We start from the raw sequence: 27,469 nt of genomic DNA, 5'->3' as shown, positions 1-27,469 counted from the left end.
CAGAGAGAGAGAGAGAGAGAGAAGGCCTTTTAATGGGATGATCTCATTCTAAGATTCAAATTCAATATATTTAGACTGGTTGACTGAATTGGATCTTGTGTGTGTGTCTCTCTGTGCATGTGTGTTTCCTTATGTGTACATATTTCTGATTGTGTGGCTGTTATATATTTTTTTGCTGATTTTTTTCATTTAACAAGTATATTTGAGGGACCCTCAGCATGTTCAGCATTTCTTCAGCTGTCCATTTTGCTTTTCCAATTTTTCTGTTTAACTTATTACTATTGTGCTAAATCATACTATTTCTGCTATTTTATAAGATTTGTGCTTAATACACTATTTCTGCTTTTAATAGGATTTGTGCTTAATATAGTATTTCTGCTTTTTATAGGATTTGTGCTTAATATACTATTTCTGCTTTTTATAGGATTTGTGCTTAATATAGTATTTCTGCTAAATGTAGTATTTATGCTTAATCATACTATTTCTATATATTTCTGCCAGGCAGCCAATCCTCTGTGCGGACTCAGACACATATCACATATCAGGGCCTGCACGGCTTCCCAGCCAGCCAATCATGTCTGAGGTCTTCCGTTTCCTCTCTCGTCATATCTCAGCGACGGTTGTACAAAGAGCAATGAAAATCGCAGTCAAAGTACACCAAAGTCCGCTGATTCACCCAGTACAAGAATTATGCCTCTAGTCCACCTAGTTTTTGAGTTACACAACGTTTTGTAACTCCAAAAAACGGCGTTTTACGCCTCTCACCGGGATCTAATTCTGACTGCTCATCACCCTGTTTTTCAAAACGGCTCCTCTCTTTCCCAGTGGCGCAGTTGGTAATGACACGGGTCTGCAAGCCAAAGATCGTGGGTTCGATTCCACCTTGGTCAACATGTTTTTTTCCCTACAAATTAATACACTGTCACAGACCAGTAATTCATATTCATCATTTATTACAATTCTGCAAACTTTTATGATTTTACCAGCTTTTCTAATATGGACCTCACATTCTTAACACTCCATGGCACAAATACTCTTCCCTTTAGGCTCTGTGTATGTGTGTGTGTGTATCAATATTTCTCCCATTTTAAAGTATTACTCCTCCATAATTGTATTTCTGTTAAATCAAAGTACTTTTACTACATCTTAGTACTTCTGCTCAATCATAGTATTTCTGCTAAATCATTGTTATTATGCTATATTGTAGTATTTCTGCTCAATCATACTATTTCTACTATATTATATTTTTCTTTCTAAATATAGCATTTCTGCTATATAATTGTATTTCTGCTATGTTATAATATTTGTGCTAAACCAGAGTATTTGTGCTGTATCATAGTATTTCTGCCAAATTATAATATTTGTGCTAAAACATAGTCTTAATTTAAAATTACAATATTCATAGTTCATCACAGTGTCTCTGGTAAATCACAGTATTTCTGCTATGTTGTACTATTTTTCTAAATCATAGTGTTTCTGTAATGCTTAAGTATTTTTGTCTAAATATATTCTTTCTGTTATCTTATACTATTTCTCCTAAATTCTTGTATTTTTGAGAAGTTATGTTTCTGGTAAGTTACAATATTTCTGCTAAGTTCTGCTATGCTATTGTATTTCTGCCAAGTATTATGTTTCCTCTAAGATATTGCAGTTCTGCTAAGTTATTCCATTTTAGCAAAGTTCCTTTGCTTCTGCAAAGTTTTTACAATTTCTGCAACTTTTCAGCTTTTTCAGCTACTTTTTGCATACAGCTTCAGCTTTAAAGCATCCACACTGCATTTTCGCAGGAAATGCAAATTTTTCTAGTTTCCCCTTGGCTTGCTCAGATCCAAATTCAGATTTTTTGAATCTTAACATCTAAAATAATCTGACACGACTGGCTTCAAAGTCGGAGCAATTTTGCACCGTTTTTGTCAGAATTAAAGCTGAAACACAGCAGCGTTTGCCCTGAATTGTTGACGTGCTGTACTGTACTATGCAAAGCATCAAAAACGTATTTAAGTATTCATACTGTGTGTGTTTAGTTTTTGCTTTTGGGGGTTTTTTTTGCTAATTTTGTGCACTTGTGTATCCAGCACACTTTGCTTCAGAAGCACCATGAGAGCGTGACATGTGTTTGACAAGCCTGGGTCAACACTCACCACTTCTAAAAGTTACTTTTGCTCAGCCTTCACACGCCGATCTGGCAGCTCCCGTCACACTTTTGGCTTTTTAACCGTACAGTAAACAAAACGCACAGATTAATAAAGCTGGATTTGTATTTGAAATGTTCCGCTTTGTGCTCAATTGTGTTTGTGCGCTAGCTACAAATGCTCGGCTTTGTGCCTCTGTTCCTTCTGTGTGTGCATACACAAACGGCATCACAGCAAGCTTTTTCTTTCCCTTTCTGTTTTTTTTTCTTTTGCCACCCCACCGTTCCTTGTGTTGTGTTCGCCAACTCAGAATGGAGCCATTTTGTCTCCTTCAGTTCCTGAAATGAAATATAAGCCTCTTAAATGCATACTTATCTTGCCCTGCAGACTGTGCATGAAGAACAAACACACACACACACACACACACACACACACACACACACACACACACACACACACACACACACACACACAAGCTAAAGAGGCATTGTGATGCCAGCCCTTGTTGTTCCTAAGACAGCCGCTGCATGCATATGGCAGATGGTTGTTCCTTTGCTTTGCATGCCGCCATAATAAACAAAAACCGTGGCTAAGGCCACAGCAGGTTTAGGAAAAGGGCAAAGTGCGCAGGGAGACTGAGAAAGAAGAGACAAAAGGGCAACAGAGGGAGAGACGCATAGAACGGCCTCTGCATACGTAAACACGAGCAGGAAACCCGTGCTTGTTTAAATGTGCACGCGTGTGCATTAATACTACGTGCGTAGCTTACGTAGATGCACACATTTTTATGAATTTACTTAAAAGTATGACACGAGTATTCACAAATTTTGCTACAGGCAAAGGTTGACCATACGCCTGTAGCCCGTATATGTAATCCAAATCATAAGTCCAACATACCTGTGCTACATGTATACACGAGTATATACAGAATGTGTATACGTCAATGGTAACTAAAGGGTGAATCCAGTGCAGTAACAGTTAACGTGTGTGTGTGTGTGTGTGTGTGTGTGTGTGTGTGTGTGTGTGTGTGTGTGTGTGTGTGTCCCATTGTGCATGGCTTTGTTTTGAAAAGCAAGTAGAAAAGGGAGCAGACCGTTGTAGTTATGTCTGTGGTTCTCAGTCATCCAGGTCATTGTAGTCAAAGGAGCTTGCAAAGACTTCCTGGACTTCTTTAAGTTGCTTGAAGACGTTTCACCTCTCATCCGAGAAGCTTCTTCAGTTCTAAGGTCAAATGGTGGGGGAGTGTGTGTGTGTGTGTGTGTGTGTGTGTGTGTGTGTGTGTGTGTGTGTGTGTGTGTGTGTGTGTGTGTGTGTGTGTGTGTGTGTGTGTGTGTGTGTGTGTGTGTGTGTGTGTGTGTGTGTTAGAAGCAAGTGGAATTAATTGAATTTCTGTACAATGGGTTTCACAGGAAGTGGCTACTAGCAGAACAGATACGAAGGAGGCTGTTTGACAGATTTTTTTTTGTACCCTTTAGGCACGTCTCCACTTTAGATTGCACTGAGCAGCTCATTTACATATTCAGTTCTGAGTGGCTGATGTGACACTTGGGTGCTTTAGTTTCTGTGGGAATCAACGCAAGTCTGACATGAGATGACGCCCAGTGTGCTGTGGGACCCTTGTGTAAGGGGAAAATTTGCTTTGCATCCTTACAACGCCGATGCCTCGTGTTGCAGGTTAGTCCCTCTACGGAGTCTGTAGCTCTTCTCGGTGCATGCACATTGATCAGTCATAGTATTAAGACCACGTCATTATGGTACCTGTTAGTGGGTGGGATGTATTAGGGAGCAAATGAACATTTTGTTATCAAAGTTGATGTTAGAAGCAGGAAAATGCACGATAAGTGTAAGGATTTGAGCGAGTTTGACAAGAAGACATATTGTAAGGGTAAGACGACTTGGTCAGAGCATCTCCAAAACCGCTGCACTTGCGGGGTGCTCCCGGTCTGCAGTGGTCAGTGTCTATCAAAAGTGGTCCAAAGAAGGAACAGATATACCAGCTACCTAAGCATTGTTCCAGACCATGTACACCCTTTCATGGAAATGGTACTCCCTGATGGCTGTGGCCTCTTTCAGCAGGGTAATGCGCCTGCCACAAAGCAGAAATGGTTCAACAATGGTTTGAGAAGCACAACAATGAGTTTGAGGTGCTGACTTGACCTCCGAATTCCCCAAGTCTCAATCCAATCAGGCATCTGTGGGATATGCTGAACAAACGAGTCCGATCCTGAGTTGGGAGGTGCAGGCCCCACCTCCCAACTTACAGGACTTGAAGGATCTGTTGCTTCTTCTAACCCAGATTTGTAGGCTTCACCACATGCAAGCAAGTGACTTGACTCTCTAAGTGTTTGCAGCGTGATAAATTGCTTTTGCTCTGCCCTTTGTAAGACAAGGCCACGGCACAGTAATGCCTCTATGCTGAAACAGTGCAAACAACAGGCCACAACAAAAAAAATGTGCCCTCCTTATCGTTAATGTAGCCTTGAGTGAACTGGGAATGCTGCAGTGTATGACATTGTACTAAAGCCCTTTAACTCTGCTTCACCTCCACACAGCTTCAGCTTTGTCTTCCCCACAATGGTTGTGTGTGCGTGTGTGTACATGTGTGCATTTCTGCTCTCAGGTTTCTGGTCCTGTATCCTCCTGAAAAGCTGAAAGCACCATTTATAGCATTTCTCCTCGCCAAGTAACCTTCATTCTAGTGTCGCTCACAATGCTATGAATCAACCAAATGACTCTCCATTAAAAAGCGGAATGTGTTAGAGTCTTGAAATGGACCGCTTCAGCTTGCTTTCAAAGTAGACAAATCGAGTCCTTGATTGAATTTCACGCACGTCAAGCAAAGGATGTCAGCCATCCATCCACACAAGCTTTTATCTCAGTCAAGATGGCTCTAAAATAGCACGCGCAAGCTCTGCCTTATGTGTTCTTGCTCATTCTGATGGTTGTGACCGGTCTTTGTCTGTCCTTATCTCTTTTCGGCAAGTATTTTGCAGAACATGCTCGTCCCTTCGGAGCAATCCAAGTGCTACCTCTCCTCCCCCTGAATTTCTTCTCTTCCTCAATTTTTTTTCCTCCGTCTGTCTTTGTTGCCCTATGCTCAGTCGGGTTGAGGACTCGTCAGCTGATTTCCACCCTCATCTGTTCTGTCAGATCTGCAGTTTTTTTTTCTGTTTTTTTTTTTTTGTTTGTTTTCACAGTGACACATCAGCTGAAAAGGACTTGATTAAACCTTTCTCTCCCACTTCTTTCTCTTTCTTCCTCTTTCTCTCTTCCCCCCACAAGTTGCAACAGAATGGAGCAAATCAGGGAATCAATTCAATGTAATCATGACAAATGAGTCCCGGCGGTTCGTGCGTGTTTGTGCGTGTGCACGCTTGTGTCTGTGTGTGCGTGTGTGCGTTTGGGACAGAGCTGCTGGGAAATCACAAATGAATCAATCAGCTGTTATCACATCAGCAAACACTGCAAGAGGGAGGGATGGAAGGATGCATGCGTGAATGATGGATGGATGGTTTGATAGGCAGAGGGGAAGATCGTGTGTGTGTGTGTGTGTGTGTGTGTGTGTGTGTGTGTGTGTGTGTGTGTGTGCGCGCGCGCGCGCGCACGAGCAGGAGGGGGGAGCTGTGTTAACCTTGGAGCTGTCAGAACAGATGGGAAATGGGGAGGGCCACAGGCTGAGAGGGATGTGTTGTCTGGTGGAGGAGGACGAATCCTGGCTACTTTAGGAAAAGGGGAAGTAAGATGGCACAGGGGGTGAAAGGTGGCACCAACATGCATTTTTTTTCTTCTTCTCCAGAGCATACTTCTGCTGACATGCAGTTTCCTGATAAAAGTTGCAAATAGCAGCCGTGACTGGAAAGCAGAGTGAGAAATGACAGCACAGGACAGTTGGCATGAAGAGACGAGGAGTTTGTGGGTGGCAGAGAAAAAAGGAAAAAAAAAAACAATAGTTAAGATGGTTACTTAACTAAACCAAGCTGATGCTCATCAGCAGTAATCGGTACAAGAACAGACTAGAAATGCAAGCTCAAGCTCTAAAAATGATCTGTTTTTAAATTCTGACACTACTGGATGTTTTATCTAACTTTTAATCCATGCTTCTTCATGCTTGTATGAAATGGCATGTTGTCGCAAGGCAGTTATGTTAAAAGCGCTTTAGTGATAAATGGTGGTCAAATGTGGCAGGGTGCCGTCCATATCTGAGCCTTTGAACATTTACTTTCCAGTTTTCCTGTAAATGTTTTTATTTTTTTTCTGTAAGTACCGCTTCCTGTGGAAGCTCTGCTCTTTTGCATCGCTGTTGCCAGTGGTAGTCTGTGTTTTTGCTCTGCAGCAGCCTCCGACAGCTCGGAGTAAGCGTGAATGACAAACATTTCTCCACCTTCTGCAGGCTCCTGTACGAGGACCACCGTTGCTTGTTCCTGTCCGAGACGAGTCTGTTCACCAAGTCACACAGAGACATGCTGTTTGATATGGTGGTGGTGGTTAGTATATGGAGTCGAGGGCATCTAAGGGTTGTTGTTTTTTTGTTTGTTTTTTTTTGGGGGGGGGGGGGTCCCTTTAATTAGCCACCCATCAATATCACTCTGCCAAATGCTGCGCCTTCATTTTGACGCCCACACAGGATTACTGCACCCCACCCCCCCAAATTTGTTAAAGTGTTTGTAGTGTCGGCACAGTGCTTTGGGGGAAAGAAGATGAATGGAATCAAGGATGGTCTCCTCCACAGCTTTAAAGTGCGGTGGGAGGGGTGGGCGGGGTTTTTTCCCCATCTATCTAAATCGAGGCTTTTGGTTGAATACGGCTAGAGTGTGCTTGTGTGTGAGCGTACATGCATGCGTTGGCTCGGCTCACAGCTCCATAAACCCAGCTGATTAAGGGTTAATGGCCTAGCATAGGGAGCTCTTGGCCTCCTGATTGGCTGATTTGTTTCTGTGGGTGGGGTTGTCATCAAGTGACAGATGGTGTATAACAGGGAGGCAAGGCGCAGTGGTGTGTGTGTGCGTGTGTGTGTAAAATATATACATATAATATATAAATAGCTACAGGGTGTCTCCAAGTATAATGGAAAGATGTACAATGGAGGTCCCTCCAGTCTCTTCACGCTTTATTTTTCTTACGCAGCAATCATTTTAAAACTCTGCATACACACTATAAACAAACCAACACTATGAATTCTGAAGTCTTACACACATGCTGTACATGGTGATGGAATTGTGTGTAATCCAAATTAAGTTCATATTAAGTTCATCATATTTCATCTCTCCCTTCTAGACGAGCACAGCCCGCAATCAAAGTGTTAATAACCACAAATGCCACACAAGACACACTTTTTTTTTCCTTTTTCTTCTTCTTTTTTTTTTCCAAGCATGAAAGATGTCAGTAGTAGAGTGTGTGTCTGTGGGGTTTTGGGGCAAGTGCGCCTACCTACATTAGAACAGGCACGCACACATATATACATCCACAGAGGTGTTTTTTTTTTCTCTTCTTCTTCCCCCTGAGGATTCAGCCAGATCGTTGTAGTTGGCAACATTCCCAGTTTACACACATCACACTCCTGATTCACCTTGTTAGAAATTCATCTGTTTTGCTGATCCAGGCTCACAACTAGCATGCATGAAGTGTGTGTGTGCGCGCACGCGAGTGTGAGAGAGATTAGCAATATCTTCTGTGAATATCACTGAGTAGTTTGCACCGTTTCATCTTTCTGCTCAGTGTGGCATTAAGAACAAAAGCAGACAGGCTCTGAAAAGGTTGCTTTGTTCACCGTGTTTACGTGTGTTTGTGTGTTCTTGCAGACGGTCTGATGGAGCGTCTTTGTACCAAGTATCGTTGCATGCCCATCTGCTGAAGACACCCTCAGTGTCACACACAAAGGATTCTATATGTGAAAGCAACTGGGGTAAAAATGGGTACACCAAGCAATACTTCACCCTCCGAGGTCTGAGTCGTCATCATCAGCGATGACCCCAACTCTGCAGCCTGATTTAGATTTCTGCAGGGAATCTTTGTAGAGCTGACGACATAACCTACTGAAGTGGCCGACATCGTTGCCCACATTTATGCACGAGCGGGTGTGTTATCTGTTAATTAAAGTGTGGTTTTGTCCCAGTGTTTTATATGCAGTACCAGCCAGCTGGGACTTTTCCCCTCCAGGATCTCCGCTCTACGCTGTGGTCACTTTTTCAGGGCTAAAAATATATTATCATTCATTTCGATAATTTCAGCGATCTCCTTGACACATGAGTCCCCATATTGTTTAATATTTTTCCTTATGCTGAGATGATGATTGTTATTCTCTCACTGATGTACTGAAAAACTGCATCGAAAAAAAGTATCCCGACATGCCCTGGACAGTGCTGAACAGGCCAGCCACAAAGTAGCTGCAGGCTGCGTCAACCTGACGTGTAGTTAGGGCGAAAGATTTCTGAGGTATTTACAGCTGAGATGTAGCTTTGGTGTTTCCAACTGAAGAAGAAATACATGGAAATTCAGAACATGTAGCTTTTGCTTTCATGAAATTGTAAGCCAAAATATCAGGTTAATGTAAGGTTTGAGTCACTCGCACTGTTTTCATTTCAATCCTGTTGCCAAGACTGGGAGAAATCAGGAATCACATATTTTAATAGCTTAGGGTTAGGGGTACTTAAACCTCATGGTGATGACATGTTTGGAAAATGATTTCCCAGTTTACTGCTGTGGTCTTTTTGCCCAGATCACATTTATACTTTAAATAAAAGGCTTAGATCAACATGAGCCATGGAAACTGAGAAAAACTGAGTTAAAATTTGCCTGGCTATTATACACTATCATGTTTAATTTTTCGACTCTTGACTAGAAGCAATTACTTCTTAAGGAGCTCTAATTTGCTGAAGGACTGCTAGGGATTTATTCTTTTCCTTTATTCAATCCACCAATCACAAGAGTGTTAAAATCTCTCGTGAGTTTTACCTACTTTGTTGCGATGGCCGTAGCAAGGTGCGACTGCCCCAGAAGTATCTAACTTAGCCAGGTAATTAAACCTAACAATGATGAGAGAAACTGTCAAAAGATAAAGAGGCAGATAGACAGACTGTGACCTGTTTGTCAGCCATTTCAGACTTGATTGAAAGTGAAAAGAGCAGCAGTGTCACCATCACAATCATCCCAGAGGGCTGAGTAACAATAGGCTTTAACCTGACAGACGTAGAAAGAATAAGGCGGGGGAGTGAGCGGCACTCCCGGATTTGGAAAGACCAAATCTCACATGCCATCAAAACTTCTCTCCTCATCTGAAATGCTAAGAGTAGAGTTTTTAGAGACAAGTGCAATAGTCAGTGATGACTGACAAGGCATTGTTTAGACAGCTCAGAGGGGAAGATGGCTCTCTAAATGTCCCCCCCAATGCTTTTAAGAAATGCGCTCCCCTGATTTTTACCTGGTCTTTGGCGCTCCGCTGCAATGATTTCAGCGCTGGAAGATCAAATTTGGATTCCCTGACACTAAGCTATGATTAGTGCAAATTGATTTTACAGGTATGTCCATTATAGAGACGGAGGGCAGGAATAGCAAGCCGTTTCTGACATTTACAATATTACTGCGCTGCAAGACACCAAGATTGGTTGGACAGACGGACTCAGCGGGAGGGAGAAATTTCAACAGTTTGGAGGACTCTCCATGTCTATCACTGACAGATGCATCAGCCTCGCTCTTCCCTCTGTTCTCAGTGTGTCACTTGTCCTTCCTATCATCGTCAGATGGCCCGTTTGGCTCGGCGGACAGTTTGGTCAGTCATGTAGAGTTTTTAGATCAGTCACTGTGTTGGTCAGTGGACAATATTAAGACTGGTCAGTAGGCAGTAAGCGGGCTGAATGGTTTGTAGTAGGGCTGCTCAATTAATCGAATTTTAATCACGATTACGATCTGGGCTTTCAACGATCATTAAAAATGACTGAGCCGATTATTAGCCCCTCCCTCGTTTATCCGCGACACCTTAAAGGCCGGTCCGTGAAAATATTGTCGGGCATAAACCGGTCCGTGGCGCAAAAAAGGTTGGAGACCGCTGATTAAGAGGACCCGAGGGAAGCTCGGAAAGCTAAGCAGAAGTTATTTGGAGAGGAGAGTGACTGCTGTTGGTTGAAAAGAGAGGTAAAAAAAAAAAAAAAAAACTTCAGTGGTGTTGCACACTATTTTATATTATTTTTTAAAGTCATTGTTAACCCTTTAAAGCCATCAGAGCAGCACGCTCCGTTTTGTGTAACTATTTTTAAATCCCTGTAGAACCTGGACCATGTAAGCTAGCGCAATAATTTGTTTTGCATATGAAACCGGAGGAGTTGTACTTACATCTTATGCCATCAGCTTGTCTTCGGTCACGGTTTCCTTCCACATAAAGCTTTGCAAAAATTGCATAAAAAGCGCTTGCAGGAACAAAAACATAATATTCCAGAAACATGCTTCGCTGATCCGATCAGCTGTTCGTAACACTTCCCACAGTGAAACAGGCGTCAGCGCGAACTATCACATGTCCGCCATTTCCTGGCCGAAACCGGAAGTGACGTCATTTTCGCGGAAATGTAGTTTTTTTACTTGTAGGCCTTAAAGGCCTTTACTGGTCATGTTTGACTTTTCTGAATAGTTTCTGGCAGAGGTGTGGACTCGAGTCACATGACTTGGACTCGAGTCAGACTCGAGTCATTAATTTTATGACTTTAGACTTGACTTGAAAAAATGTTCTAAGACTTGTGACTTGACTTGGACTTTTACACCAATGACTTGGGACTTGAATTGGACTTGAACCGGTTTACTTGAAAAGACTTGATATTTCACCCCAAATATAAAATTTAACATGCATATTATATAGAGATTGAAAATGTGACGTCATTCACGGGTAGAACCGCAAAGGATTCTGGGAACTCGTGGCAAGCGGTACTAGCGCACGCAGGCTTTCAATTAAAATCAGTCACACAGCGATAAAAAGAAACACAAAAATGTCAAGAAGCTGTTGTATTATTAACTGCAATAGCCGGTCGCATGACAGCCACGGGACGCCGACGGGTAAAGAGATCGGTTGTTATCGGATTACGTCGTGGAAGAGAAATTGTTCGAGCCATGTTTCCGAAGTAACAAAGAGGCGACTGGATTGCAGCCATTCAAAGATCAAATATAACGTCCTAGAACACTCCAGCTCACAGGTTAGTCTGCTCCAAGCATTTACACAAAGGTCAGTCTGCTGTTGTAGTTAATACGTCATTTTTCTTAACATAATTGGTGATATAGGTTACAAGCAAGTCTGGCGCTGAACAGAAATTGTCGCGCTATGCTCCTTTATTTATTGTGCATAAATAGTGAATTGTCCTGACACAATATTGCGTTTCGCTTCTGTTATTATGGTACACTGACAAAAACACATACTTTTATTCACAGGATAAAATAGGTTTTTTGTATCACTAATTGCCCAGTACGATTACAGCATACAGTATTATTGTCACTGCTACATTTCTGTGATGCTACCAGAAATTATTTCCACTACTAATTAATTACCGTTGAGCTCAAAGGTCCTATTAATAAACGGTTAACGAATGTGTATTTATGAAGACGATTTGTGAGACTGGTAAACTTATGATACGTACGATGGTCTTTCGTTCTACACGGTGCATTTCAAGGTCCTGCACCCATCCGTCGGTAAACTGTACCTGGGCTTGTTGCAGTGACCGGAAGTTACTAAACTTCATGAGTGTATGCACTCACTCCAAGAACCGTATAATTATAAATATGCATATAAATATGCTAAGATGAGATAGCTGACTTCATCTAACTAGCAAATGTTTTCCAGGCTACGTTGGTGATGCAGTTTTTTTTAATGTGTATGATATTTTTGTCATGCGATTTTAAAGCTGGTCCTACAACCGCATCCAAGAATAACATGCAGCTTATCTCAGAACTGTCGGTGAAAATTATTCTTGGAGCTAAGTTTAATTGAGCTGCATTTTAAAGAGGTGCAATTTCACAATTTGTGTATATTTTCTAAGTTCACTATTTTGTATGTGTTGAGAAAAACACAGATTTTAAAATTACATGGTCTAATATTTACATTTAGCATATAACTGCAACATTATTTTTTCGTTTGTTTTTTTTAAAGACTCGAAAGGACTTGAAATTCAAAGTTTCAGACTTGTGACTTGACTCGGACTTTTACACCAGTGACTTGAGACTCGACTCTGACTTGCCTGACATTACTTGAGACTTGACTTGAGACTTGAGGATAAAGACTTGAGACTTACTTGAGACTTGCAAAACAATGACTTGGTCCCACCTCTGGTTTCTGGGATGCTTAGAACTCGAATTGCACTGCTGGAAATAGTTTATTTTGATGCACCTGCTGTTTTCTTTGCAAATTTGCATCATAGGATTGTTTTTTCGTTTTTCCTGCAGTATATAAAAATTGGTGTATCTCCAAAATAAAACTATGAACACACTCAAAATAAGTTTCCTGTTGTTGTAAACTATTTTTTGCAACTTTTAAAGTATAACTTGTGTAACTTTTAAAGTAAACTATTTAAAGTTTTGAGGGATAAACCTCTTAAATTTCTCCAAGTAGAAATATATGTAAAAAAACAAACAAAAACGATTTTCAATTTTTTTTTGTAGTTTATTGCACTTTTTTGCAATTAATGTAGTTACTATGGACTTAATGCATACATATTATTAAAATATGGGCTATAACAGTTGTATAGCAACTTGAAATGCTCCCATAAATGGCACTACAACATGTAAAAAAATAATATAAGCTCTGGCGGACTTGGTTCTATAGTAGGTCTTAAAGGGTTAAATAAATATCGTCAAATAATCGAGATCTCAATTTCAGTGAAAATAATCGTGATTATCATTTTTGCCATAATCGAGCAGCCCTAGTTTGTAGCCATCCAGGGCACTGTGTCAGATTAATCAGCGTGGCTTCAGTGGTTGCTGGGTGTGTTGGTATATGCATGTGGGTAGTTCAAGTGGTTTGGCCACATGTAGATTGAAAGTAGATCTGCACTGCACATACCGCAGGGGGCTACTTTGGCACGAGTGTGTTGCTACCGTGGACTGTATATCAAAGATGGATGTAGGTTCTGCGTCTGAAAGGTGAAGCCAATGCAGAAATGCTTCAAACCTGCATTATTCCTAATGGCTGTCAGTAATGACATTTCAAAGTCTCATTGAGTGCAGCAGGCTGTTAATTTAGTAACTTACAGGCCCTATTGAAGTCAAATAGAGCGGAGTGCGACTGTCAACTGCCTGCTCGGCATCTTGTAATTTTTCCTTCAGTTTCTCAATCAGATCCACCCCGCATTTGGCACATCTGCTTATAAAAGTGCAAGATGGCAAAGGCAAAAATATGAAGTTTGAACCTATTCCGACATGACCGTGACCATCTGTCATAGAGACACCTCTGATGTAAGTACTAGTAGTTTGTGTCCTCTGGTCCGTCATCAGTGAGTATGGGGTCTGTGCATATGCCTGCACTTTTGTTTTGTTTCCCACACCATGTGGACTTGTCCAGAGAATTTATCACAGTTTCAAATAAATATAACAGGAATGACTAAGCAGTCGTGTTATATAGAGTCTGATCAAGTCTTGAAAGGAGAAAATACAGTCCAGTAACAGTAGACACCAGGAAATAGGCCGCTCAAGAAAATTATTAAGACGGCAAACGCACTTAGGACAAGTAAAGATGGACAGAAACATCAGCCTTTTTTCTTTCTGACAGTTTTGAGTGTAACTGGTACACTTATACACTTTTCATACTCTGAGGTAATCTACCTGGAATGTACATTTAAATAGAACCTGCAGGGCAGCACAGGATTACATCGTTTTTTTGTTTCAAGGCCTCTGAACATTGGAGGATTGCAGTATTAAGTGTTGTGGCTTTGTGTCTGCATTTAACATGTGTAGTCCTTTGTCAGCAGCTTGGCTGTGGATTGAGATTTCGGCGTAAAGAGAAGGCTGTTAGCTTGTACATTTGGAGGATGTGGTGAGTTGACCAGTTTCATTTTGGTTCAGACGGTTTTGTGAGTTGGTTGGCGAGACGATACGCGCTGTCAGTGTCGTCGTCACTCTCTTCACTCGCTCTCTCGTAGCTCCTTATCTTCCTTTGTCTGGTGAAAGCAGTTTACAGTTGATTGGCTCTGGCTGTGTTTGCGTGTGTGTGTGTCTGTGAGCTACCTTGTGTTTGTGCTCACAGCATTTGGTTTGGAAAAGCCTATTGTGGGATTTTTGCCAGGGGATGGCTTAAAACAAGCTTATTAGGCCACTCCACCATGCTGGCCCACACCCCAGAATTAAGTGTGTGTGTGTTTCCTTGTGTTTGCACTGATGTTTGTTGGTGTGTCAGAGTTTTAGTTATGTACCTTGCACATAAACCACCATGACTAAAATAGCCATACTATTGTTTTGCACTTAGGTTGTTTGGCATCCCCTTTATGTTTTGTTTTTTTGTCTCTGCCTTTTGAACTTCTATGTGTAAAAGAAGCGGTAGGCTATGGTTTGTGACAAAGTGCATGCACACACACAAACACCTGCACACACTCTTTACCTCATAAATAATTGACCTGTCAGAGTGAAATGACATGACAGAACAGATACTTTCCCCTCCTCCATTCTCTTTTCTTCTCTCAAATTTCTCCACCTTTATCTCAATCTAACACTTGACATTAGTCAGGTTGTAGTTCCTGACTTTGGATATGTTTGCAACAGCTATGTTGTATTTAAAAGACTTTTTTAAGCATTGAAATATGAAACAGAAGAGGACCAAAGATGGAGCCTGGACTTGCTCTTGCTTTCATTTATATCTAGACTCTGGGTGTCACATGGGGTTAATCAATAAAATCTCATGAGTGGTTACAGTGATGTCATTTATTGCTTGTACAGTTGTTTTTAGCCTCATGCTACTCAATTAAGTGCAGGTTTGGAACTTGTTTGTGAAATTGGCCAAATGGTTACATCGAGTCCTGAAATGCCTTTTAAAAAGTACAGGAAATGCTCATCTGCAGACAGCCGACAACAAAGGCCAGCACTAAATGGTCGGCCTGGTGTGTCAGGGCTAAAGATTAACCATGCAAAGTGGACATTTATTTTGCCAACTGCCTTGCTATCCTGTGGGTGTAGGTCTGGGTGTGTATGTGGGGCCAGGAAACGATCCCACCCTAGCAACCTTCCTACTACACACGCACACACAGATGCACTGAGCCTTGGACAGAGAGACCCTGAGTATCAGATGGCTCAGTGTCCTGTTGAAGCCTGATGAAGATGTGTGTTTTGTACTCAGTCTTCACTCTGTGTGTTTGTAGAGGCTCAGGTTACCACAGTTTCTCCTGCCTTTTTTTTTCCTTCTACATCTTTATGTTTTAACATAAAACTTAAACAAATTAAACTGTGTAAAAGTTGCAATGAAGTTGAATTACTCAAAAAAAAAATGTCTGATTGCATTTTATCATACTTTTGTAAGACCATTTAAAGCTCACCCATCTCTATCGTCCCTCCTTTGTGTCCCTGCAGGATTTCACCTCAGCGGCACAGTGACCGAACCCGCCACATCGTCTGAGCCGGAGGTCACCCACAAGGTAGCCATCAGCTTCGACCGGTGCAAGATCACCTCTGTCACCTGTGGCTGTGGGAACCGAGACATATTCTACTGCGCGCATGTCGTGGCGCTCTCACTATATCGGATTCGCAAGCCCGAACAGGTAATAACCACAGCTTTGTGATGCTTCCTTTCCATTGGGTTAACATTCCTTAACCAAAATATGCAACACATTCCGTTAGTGCTACGATCAGTGATGGTTTCTCTTATGTTTATCAGTGCTGGTTACATCACTCAAAACACAGTAGAGGCTGTAGTGCCATGAATCAAAGTGGCTCTATGCACATTTTCAGCTCTGTGCTCTTAAATTTGGACTCTACTTGGGTAGCTTTGCATCATTCACCAGTCAAAATGTATCGATTATACTTTTAGGCTAGCTTTGTTCCGATTGGCTCCCCTACAAAAACACAAGGTTTGAGCAGCAGCTGTGTAGAGTTGCATTGCTCACAGCCTGAGCTTATGTGCCTGTGATGACCATATTAGGGATTCCACTCTCTCTCTGACATCATACAGAGCCAAGAGTTGGAAAAATAAACTTTCTGATAAGCTTTTGATTCACCGGGATTATTTGTACACATTAATTGAAACTTTTTCCAAGCTTAACACGAGCATCCATCACTGTGACATTGTGCAAATAACTGAGAAATCCAAGAAGACATCCACCACAGTTAATACAACGTGGCTCTACGTACCTTTGTGTCCAGATCATAGACGGAGCAAAAGATGGACAGAGTTTCCAGGTCTGAAAAGTGAAGCCAGTGCCGAAATATCTTAAACCTGTATTCTTTTTTTAATGGGTGCAAACGCCTCAGAAACATGATCTCTTTAAACACTTTCCTAGTAAGTTTATGGCTTCAATCACTGAATTTGATTATATATTGAATAAAACATTTAGTCCAACAAAGTGTCATAGTCGGACCTGCTCCTCTTTCGTCACATGTGGTTTTAAAACACTCATCCCGAGGTTTCAGAACACTTCATCCATCTTTTTTAATATGTTCTACGGACCAAATTAAATTAAGTTTATTAAAAACTGCCCTGAACATTCATAGTACAACTGGATAACTGTATTTTAAGGTACATAAATCATGTCTCATGAGCTCAAAGACCAAATTATGTTTCCACCTGGGACTTTGCGTTTAGAAAACTTTACAGTAATAACATGCAGTTGACACACTGGACACCCACTTGTGTTTGTTGCAGGTGAAGCTACGGCTGCCTATCTCAGAGACTTTGTTCCAGATGAACAGAGATCAACTACAGAAGCTGGTGCAGTATCTGATCACAGCCCACCACACCGAGGTGCTGCCCACTGCTCAGAAACTGGCCGATGAGATTCTCTCTTCCAACTCTGAGATCAACCAGGTCCATGGTGAGAGCACAAACCACAAACCACATTCCACGCCAGGTTTTCAAGGTTGCCGTAAATTCCTGACAGTAATTCGGAAAGTTACAGCTCTTTCCTTAATTCTTAAAAAGTTCTTGCTCTGTGGAGGTGCTGCCCATCCCTCTGCAGCGATATCTTCACAGCAACAGGCCACACTTAAAAGCCTCGCAACTTGAAACATGCTGCACGCCAGCCTACAGGCTGTCATACGTCAGAGCCCCTGATTACTCCGGCGAAGCAGCAAGGCAGGCTTCAAATGGCTCGTTTGATTTCTCTGTTCTCACTCTCCAGTCGCTACCTCCTCCCACTGGCAGGGGTAGGTTGAAGGAAGCCCAGAAAAAGGGACTCGAATGATGAAATGGATGCAGGAGAAAGCGTAGGGAGAGATGTGTGAAGAGGAAAGGGACATTGAGAGGAGGAGACAGAAGCGATGGCACTCTGGGAAATGGAAGAGAGGAGACGGAAAGGAGAAGGAAACATGAAAGGGCCGGAGAAAGTAGAGGGAGATTAAAAACTAGGAGAGCCAGAACAGCTCCGCGTCGGGGAAACGACAAACTCTACACATCCTTTCGCCAAACAAACCTCTTTATCTCCTTCTCTATTTCATCCTGCCCGCTAAATGTTGACACACTCCAGCTCCCTCGTCCAGGAAGCCCCGCGCTGTGCTTCCTGTGTTTGACAAGGGGGATCATGGGGGTTGAAGTTCAGTTGATCCCAGGCGTGAGTCTGGCTTTGATGGAGGAATGTTGCTGTTTGCCGCGGTGTTCTTCCAGTCAGTTGGAAATGCATCTCTGGGCTTTCCTCAGCTCACTTCCTGCTAGATCAAAGCCCCCCCCCCCAATTTGGTGCATATCTCCATTTCCCTGTGGTATCAGTCAGACACACACAGAAGAAAAATAAAGTTTGATTAATCATGCACTCGGGGGGGAAAAGCAAACACAAGCAGCATTTCTTAGGTGTCGTGTAGGGGCGCTGCAAGTTAAATGTTAAACAAAGAGGCTTGAGAGCAGAGGATCAGTGCCAAGATTCAGAGAATTCAACTTTATTTCAGGATAAAAATTTCCAACTATCCTTCAGCACTGAGGGATTACATTTGAGATGTAGTGTGTTTGTACTGACCTAAGAAAATGGTGTTGTTGCAGCTGAGGCTGTCTTTAAGTAAACTCCCTTTCCCATGGTCACTGTCTGTTTATCTTTTTCATCCCGGGGTGTGGATTGAGTTCCTTTTGTTGTTAGCTGTTTTATTTTCCTTATGTTTTCTGGATGGAACCACATTAATTGTTTATGACCGTCAAACGCTGCTGGATCTCCGACCTCTGAAACATCTCCGACCTTTGAAACATCAACCAGCATATCCACTTTTGAAATTGGGAAGCGACATTCCGTCTCCCATAGACACGACTACTGGCATTTATTGCCTGCCTTTTTTCCCCCCTGCCAAGAAACGGCCCAGACGACGGGGAAAACGGAGCGGCATCCGGATTCGCATCAAAACTTATTTGAAACTACATGGTGTAACCAACTACTACGCCATTTCGGATATCCTCCAACCCCTATCCTCTCTCCATGACCAGCACACCATCAGATTGCCCCGCCATTGATGGATCCGACAACTCGCTAATTCGGAACTACCAATCGTCCACCAACCCACTAGAAGCTGGATACGGGCGCGTGGTGGTGGCGTGAACCACAGCAACCTACGTCCGCTGAGGCGTGCTCCAAATAGCGATGAGATGACTACGATCAAGATGGCTGTGCTGAACATTAGATCGCTGGCGAACAAGTCTTTCGTTCTGAATGATTTTTTTCTCTCCTCCGAGCGAGACTTTCTATTCCTGACAGAAACCTGGATCCGACCTGGTGAGTCTGTCTCCCTATCGGAATTTCTTCCACCAGAATGTACTTTTGTCAGTACTCCTAGGACTTCGGGCAGAGGGGGAGGGCTAGTCACGGCTTTTAAAAACAAGTTCCGTGTGCGACAGCTTCCCCCAGCCATATTTTCTAGCTTTGAGGTGCAGTTACTTGAGTTGAACTGCTCCTCCCCGATCCTCTGTGCGGTGGTATATCGCCCACCAAAAGTCAATAAGGATTTTATTCATGAGTTCGCTGACTTTTTAGGAAACCTCTTGGTTAATTATGACTGTACTCTCATTACTGGTGATTTCAATATTCATGTCTGTTGTGAGTTGGACCCACTGGTCAAGGACTTTCTTGCTCTTATAGACTCTTTTAACCTTACTCAGTGGGTCAGTAAACCAACCCATATTAAAGGCCACACGCTTGATTTGGTACTATCCTACGGTTTGGACATTTGCATTACGGACATTTATAATCCTGGGATATCGGACCATTTCCCGGTTTTGTTTAATGTCAATGTGTGCAATATGGAGCTGAAACGTGAGGGTCCTGTGCAAAATATACGCATGATTAACTCAGAGACTATTGCTCAGTTTTCTATGGCTCTGACCAACACTGCCTTCTGCGAAATTAACTGGGATACAGCTACACCGGTTAATGATCTCGCTAACTCCTTCATCGCCACCTGTACTTCTATTTTAGACACTGTAGCTCCCTTAAAGACCAAACGCCTTAAACCATTCCGTCAACCGTGGATGAATGACTATACTCGTACCCTCCGACGTGAATGCCGCCAAGCGGAGAGGAGATGGAAGAAAGACAAACTCCAGATCTCCTTTGACATTCTCCACAATTGTCTGAAGAAATATCAGAAGGCTGTTAAAACTGCAAAAGCCTCCTTCCTTTCGGAGATCATTGCGACTAATAGTCATAAGCCGCAGGTCCTTTTTGGCATTTTTAATTCGTTAATAAATCCACTCTCCACTCAGACCGAGACCTCCCAAGCTTTATGTGAAAAATTCCTAAACTATTTTTCAGATAAAACTATAGCACTAAGATCCACATATCTACCCATTGAGGACACATCTTTAACATCCGAACCCTCGTCGGTACTAGAACAGTTTGAATTTGTTTCCTTTCCGACCCTTAAGGAAATAATAGCTCAAACGAAAAATTCCAATTCCCGTCATGATGTGCTCCCTTCTCGCATTATCAAAAACGCCCTGAATATTGTAGGACCCTGGATTTTACTTATAATGAATTCATCACTACTATCAGGCTGCGTCCCTGCTGTGTTCAAACATGCAGTTATCCAACCTGTAATCAAGAAAAGTAATCTTGATCCTAATGTCCTCTCAAACTATAGGCCGGTATCGAAACTCCCTTTTATGGCTAAAGTCTTAGAGAAAATTGTTCTCAAGCAATTGCAATCTTTCTTAGAGGCAAATGGAATCAATGAAAAATTCCAATCTGGTTTTAAACCTCACCACAGTACCGAGACAGCTTTACTGAGAGTTTTTAACGATCTCCTCGTAACTGTTGATACAGGGCACCCTGTGGTTTTAGTTCTTTTAGACTTGTCCTCTGCTTTTGATACGGTCGACCATGATATTCTCCTTTCAAGACTTGAACATGTAGTTGGCCTTAAAGGCAAAGTACTCTCATGGTTTAAATCATACCTATCCGAGCGGTTTTTCTCTGTCTCTATGGGAAATCACTCCTCTTCCCCCGCACCCCTTCGTTGCGGTGTTCCCCAGGGGTCTGTGTTAAGTCCCACGTTGTTCTCTCTCTATCTGTTACCCCTGGGAAAAATCTTTAGAAATCACAATATCTCTTTTCACTGCTATGCGGATGATATCCAAATCTATTTCCCTTTGGATTTGGATCTTCAATCCCCGCTATTGCCGTTGCTTAATTGTCTGTGTGACGTCAGAGACTGGCTACTGCATAATTCGCTCACCCTCAATGAAAACAAAACAGAAATTATCGTCTTTGGTAGCCACATGCCGTTGAAACAGCTTTCGGAGACTTTAGGTTCCTATGCCAGCCACTTATCGCCCACTGTCAGAAATCTCGGAGTAATGCTGGACAGCTCCCTCAAATTAGATAAGCAAGTGGCTGCAGTGGTAAAAACCAGCTTCTACCAACTACGCCAAATTTCGAAGGCAATGCCTTACCTACGACATAAAGACCTTGAAAGGCTCATTCATGCTTTTATAACCTCTAGACTGGACTACTGTAATTCTCTTTACTTAGGCCTCCAACTCTCTCTTATTCAACGCCTACAATTAGTCCAGAATGCCGCAGCACGCCTTTTAAGCGGCGCTAGAAGACAGGATCATATTACTCCCATTCTAGCTGACCTCCACTGGCTTCCTGTCAAATACCGTATTGTTTTTAAAATTCTTTTATATACTTTTAAAATCTTAAATAACTTGGCACCCAGTTATTTGATTGACCTTCTTAATCTATATATCCCTACAAGGGCACTCAGATCCTCTAATCAGGGGCTTCTAATGCAACCAATGTCTCGATTAAAGACGAAGGGGGATCGGGCCTTTGCTTTCGCTGCACCAAAACTCTGGAACAGCCTACCGGTTGATGTCCGTGTGTCGGAAACTATCCAATCTTTTAAATCTCGGTTAAAAACCCATCTATTTAAGCTCGCTTTTCAAACTACTTAGCTTAATTTTCCCTGATTCATGCCTGTTCTTATATTATTATTTTATAATTTTATTCTTTGTTAACTGTTTTCTCCTGTTGTAAATTGCAAGTATGGTTCGTTTGTGAAGCACTTTGTTGTACTTGTGACTTTTAAATGTGCTATAGAAATAAAATTGAAATTGAAATTGAAATTGAATGAAGTTTTCATATGAATTCAGGGCTTTTGTTAGAATCCATGTGCTCTCTTTTTGTATTGTTGCTGTGTGCATGTATTGCAGCCACTGTAGGATTCACTGGCCCTGTCATTTATTTGTGTGTGTTGTGTGTCTGTGCGCTCTCAGGTGCCCCGGACCCAACTGCAGGCGCCAGCATTGATGATGATAACTGCTGGCATCTGGATGAAGATCAAGTCAGGGAGCAAGTCAAGCAGTTTCTGTCGCAGGGAGGTTACTACGGTTCTGGGAAACAGCTCAACTCCATGTTCGCTAAGGTTGGTGTCACTGCTCCCTTCCTCTGCATCGTTTGAACATTTATTTGTTTCCTCTGTTTTGGCAAATCTAAGCAGGAAAATAACTACATGAATAATACGTTTCTCTGCAAACATAGTGGAAATCTGCCCACTGCTACCATAACAGCTGGCTAGAAGATGGTGAACATAGCAGAGAATTTGACAGCAATTTATCCACACCTACTTAAATGTGGGCAATCGCTAAAAATAAAAAGTGTGCGGCAGTTAATTCAATTTTGAAATGTGTCACCAGAGAAAACCCCAACAACTCCTATGAGAAAGCATTTAGCAACAGTGGGAAGGAAAAACTCCATTCAGGGAGGGGCAGCCATCTGCCTTGACCAGTTAGGGGGTGGGGGGATGGAGTCAGGACAAAGGACACACTGTGGAAGAGACCAGAGATATAAGAACAAATGAATGAATGTGTGTGTGTGTAAACACAGAGTGAAGAAGAAACACTCTGGGAAGCCTATTGCAGCATAGCTAAGGAAGGGTTCAGGCATCACTAAGTTTGATCAAATGGAAAGTTTTAAGCCTGAACTTAAAATTTAAGACCGTGTCTGTCTCCAGAATCCAAACTGAGGGCTGGATTCACTGAAGGTGTAGGCTCTGCCTCCGATTTTACTTTTAAATATCCTAAGAACCATAACTAAGCCTGCACTCTAAGAATAAATTTGATTTAACAGGGAACCAATGAAGATAAGCCAATACGGGAGAAAAACGTTCTCTCTTTCTAGTCCCTGTCAGCAATCTCACTGGGATCATGTGAAGGCTTGTCAGGGAGCTTGTAAAACAACCTGACGATAGTAATGAATTACAATCCAGCCTAAAAGTAACAAAGACATGAACTAATTTTCATCATCACTCTGAAATCTGATATCTGGCATTTAGTTTCTAGTGGTTTGTAAGTATGTAAAAATGTTCTATTCAAGTAAATCTATGTGCCTGCAACTCCTGAGAATAACCTTTTAATATCTGCTTGACAGTATCTTAATTTTCTCAATTAGGCCTGAACAGCTTTCCAGTTGTGGTTAAATATGAGTCGGTGCAGATGTTTTCTATGCTTTCTCTTTCCTGACTGAAACAAGCCCACTTAACACATTCTGATAAGGCCAAGTTCTCAATTTCAGGGCCAAACTGTTTCTTTTATTTGGTTTTAATTGGTATTCAGAATGTTTTGTAGAATACATGCATCATGAATCGCCAAAAGCCATGTTCTGTCTTTTGTATTAGTTCGAATTTCAAATTCGAGGGGGGGCATATGATGTCATCTGAAATGGTAAATGGACTGATTCTTATATAGTGCTTTTCTACTCTAATGAGCACTCAAAGCACTTAATGCAACTTGCCTCATTCACACATACACACCTATTCACACAAGCACTTTTTTCTGTGCTTCTAATATGCAAGTGCTTTCTATCCGACATTCGCACACATTCACACTCCGATGGATGCATCAGAGAGCAACTTGGGGTTAGTATCTTGCCCAAGGATATTTGGCATGCAGACTGGAGCAGACGGGGATCGAACCACCAACCTTCTGATTAGTAGGTGACCTGCTCTACCGCCTCCACAGCCACCCCGACACAATGTAAAAACAATGTTATGTTTAATGTTCTAAACTGAAAGTAGTAAGTGGTTTTCATACCCAACTTTCCAGTAAGAATGCAAATGTGCACAAAATGTCCAAACTTTTTCTCTATTGCCAAGTATGTGAACTTGAGATGTGTTCTGTCTTTTTCTTTGCCTCCACCTTCTGCTTCAGCCTGTGTGATTATTCTAAGGTGCAGGAGGTACATGCTGCTCAGTCAGACTATTGTGTTACTCACAGTTACCAAGCCCGTGCTCTTTCCAGGTGCGAGAGATGCTGCGAATGCGGGACTCCAACGGTGCCCGAATGCTAACGCTCATAACGGAACAATTCATGGCAGACCCCCGACTGTCACTATGGAGACAACAAGGCACAGGCATGACGGACAAGTGCAGGCAGCTTTGGGATGAGCTGGGTAAGAACAGTTACACACACACAGGGAGAGTGCGATGTCTGACAGTTTTAGTTTGGAAAAATCAGAAGGGATCGGCTGTGTAGTTGGTGCAGTCACAGCCCTAAAGAAGTCTTCCTTTTGTTGTTCTGACAAATTTCTAGTCACTGTGTCAGGTAAACATCCATCTACTCAGTAAGCTATTAGGTTATCCAGTCAGCTGCTCCTCCTCATGCCCGGGCCTCTCTCTCCACCTGCACTGAGTGAATGATAAAGGCTGCCAATCAATATGGCTGCTCAGCTTCTCCACAATCAATCGCAGTATTTAGGAGGTCAATAAGAACACTTCCCGGGTGAGCTGGGGAGATCGTGACACAGACGCAGACAAGAATAACAGACAGACAGTCTGAGTGTGCTGCCTGATTTTTCTCTAATATGTGAAAGCCTGCCAGTTAAAACGCACAGATTTACTTAATTTTTTTTTCTTTTTCTTTTTTTTTTTTTGAGAATTGTTGCAGAAGAAGAACTGCTGGGTTTTTAAAAAGCTGGTAAAGTTTTTCAGGACAGCAACCACCCAGATAGTTTTGAATCATTAATGCAGTGTTCATTTTCTTGCTTAGCTTATCAAGTAATTTACACTCGGTCTTAGTGCAGATCACCTTAAGCCTACTTTCTTCTGATTGGCTGCACCTGGTAAACAAAATATTTGAGTATTTGGTCAGTATAGTTTCAAAGACGTGATACACCCCCCTCTTAAAAGCTTCTGTTATTAAGAGTCTGACATCTGATCCCCTTACTGTTCACAGGTGCATTGTGGGTGTGTGTGGTGCTAAATCCTCACTGTAAAAGCGAGGAGAAGAGTGGTTGGTTGAAGCAGCTGAAGAAGTGGGGGGACATGGACATCTGCCCACTGGAGGACGGCAACTATGGCAGCGAACTTCCCAACATTACCAACGCTCTGCCGCAGAGCAACCTCGCCCAGGGTCAGCACCAAAACCACAAATGTGCACACATTAAATTCTGAGCTTACTGCAATTGCAAGCAAGAACTGATCTGAATTAGCAGAAAGATTCTACAACTTAAACAATATAGACTGCACGCGCCTCGTTTCTACCAGTAACCATGCTTTTTGTGTGTGTCGCATCAGACTCTCTGTCCAGGCCGCGGAGGACTGTGTTCAGTCGGGCTGTCGAGGCCTGCGACCTCCACTGGCAGGACAGCCACCTGCAGAGGATTATTAGTAGCGACTACTACATGTCTCCGTCCTACCAAAGAGAAGGGGAGAGCCTGCTGTTCAGCCCGCAGGGCCTGCCACTCTGGCTAGGTAGGGTTTCATTACTCAGGTCCAGGAAAAGCAACCGTATTTACCTTTTGCATCATTTACAGTCTGTGATGTGTAAAAGTGCACATTCATGATTTAGTCAAATAATATAGGCTACAAACATGCACTGAGGAGCAGACAGTTTCTTCATTACAAGGCATCATTTTCAGGACGAATGACAGTGTTTGTGTGTCAGCTTGTACACACACAATCTCAGATTCAGCTAAAAGCCAACCCAAAACACACACACACACACACACACACACACACACACACACACACACACACACACACACACACACACACACACACACACACACACAGTAATTCTGCTGATATTGAGGCCAGTATCTGCAGTAAGCAGCTTCCAGCTAAGATCTGTCAGATTCTGCAACTTAAGCCAGCTATCAGACACACAGGCTTTCTGCTGAGACTGCACTGTGAGTTTGGATGTGAGTTTGAGTCTGCGCATGCCATTACTAACTGCATCATACATCCTGTAGGTGTGTGTGTGTGTGTGTGTGTGTGTGTGATTAAAGTGCAATGTGTGTATAGGAAGGAGTTTGTGTGCTTGTGAAGGTATCCTGACCTCATCTTATTTCTGTGTTCACCACACAGACCACGTCCCAACGGCATGTGCTCGCGTCGACGCCTTGCGCTCACACGGTTATTCCAGAGAAGCCCTGCGATTGGCCGTCGCCATCATCAACACCCTCCGCCTACAACAGCAGAGGCAGATGGACATCTACAAACACCAAAAGAAAGGTAACGGCATTGTTGGCTCTCTGGAGAAAGTGCAGCGTCTCAACTGGTGGTTCTAATGTCGGTCTCTCCCCCTCCTGTACCTTTCTCAGAACTTCTCCAGAGGGGTGTTACCTCCACGACTAACCTGGAAGGCTGGGTGGGCCATCCGTTAGACCCGATTGGCTGCCTGTTTATCACGCTCACAGAAACGTGCCGTGTTGATGACGACAACACCATGGACACTGGAGGTACGAAAACAAAGGCACCGTCCTTACCCTTTTTATTGTATTCAAGAGGTCATCACAGCTGGGTGTCTAGTTTGATGGCAGTTTGCAGTTCGTTGATCACAAAGATCTGCAAAGATATACAAGTATATCTTTGAGTATATGAGGAACATGTCAAATTAAGCTTTTACTGGTTTGTGTGCTTTACTTATTGGATTTAAATAGGACACTATTTCTAAATAAGTAAGAGCAAAAAATAGCTAATAATTATGATAAAATGGCTAATAAACAGGTAATGGCTAAATATTTTTCACTACAAGGACGTCTAAAAACCTGTTCATACAGAGAAAGGTGCTGAGTCATTATTGTTGAAAGTATACTAGACTGTGGTGTACAGAGTTTAACTGCTGAGGCAGCATGATTGCATAGAATATCTTTACAGTCAAGGGCTATAAAAGTGAACTCCTTTATGGTTAGAAGACAGACATTGCTAATACTGAATGAAAAGCCAAGTGTGACTTTTTTCCCCCCTAATTTTCTGAACCATCCCAACTTAAATATCTTTTCTGTAAGCCAAATTCCTAGGTATTTGTAGGGCTCAGAAAGAGTTACATGGGTGCCATTTACAGTTTTAATTGCAAGGTAGTTGAAGAGTCAGAGGTAGAAGTAGATCATCTAATCATTATCTGTGGATCTAAAACAAGTCTGTGATTAAAGAGTGATGACTTGAAACTGAAGATTGCAGACTGAAGGTTAAAGCCTTGGGCATATAAAACACATCACTAAAACTAAAAAGAATGAAGGCATACACTGAAACATAGCTTAGAAGTCATAATATAAACTGCAGTGGACCTAGGATAGAACCCTGAGGCATCCCATTTTTGATTGTAAGATAGCTTCAGCAACAGCTGCATGTTCTCCTTAAAACCAGTTATAGTTTGTGGTGTAAAATATGATGGACAGTCATATCAAATTCTTCAGAGATTACGCTGCACACAACTGTTTCTTATCCAGTTTGGAGACGGCAGTTGTGTACTGTAGCTG

General features: G+C 42.3%; 1 protein-coding gene across 1 annotated transcript in view; it reads left to right on the top strand.

Moving 5' to 3' along the window:
* zswim5 (zinc finger, SWIM-type containing 5) overlaps positions 1–27,469 on the top strand; it is a 78,095-nt gene that overhangs the window by 39,278 nt on the left and 11,348 nt on the right. Inside the window, exons 2-9 of the mRNA XM_080862045.1 lie at positions 15,654–15,841; positions 16,942–17,110; positions 21,988–22,136; positions 24,010–24,160; positions 24,943–25,119; positions 25,284–25,460; positions 26,076–26,222; positions 26,312–26,449. Coding sequence (XP_080718171.1) covers positions 15,654–15,841; positions 16,942–17,110; positions 21,988–22,136; positions 24,010–24,160; positions 24,943–25,119; positions 25,284–25,460; positions 26,076–26,222; positions 26,312–26,449 — 1,296 coding nt within the window. The remainder of the gene's footprint in view (positions 1–15,653; positions 15,842–16,941; positions 17,111–21,987; positions 22,137–24,009; positions 24,161–24,942; positions 25,120–25,283; positions 25,461–26,075; positions 26,223–26,311; positions 26,450–27,469) is intronic.

Source organism: Rhamphochromis sp. 'chilingali' (genome assembly GCF_963969265.1).
Source record: "Rhamphochromis sp. 'chilingali' genome assembly, chromosome: 16".
Classification (NCBI taxonomy): Eukaryota; Metazoa; Chordata; class Actinopteri; order Cichliformes; family Cichlidae; genus Rhamphochromis; species Rhamphochromis sp. 'chilingali'.
Note: the sequence above shows the minus strand (reverse complement) of the source record. Positions and strands in the feature narration are given on the sequence as shown.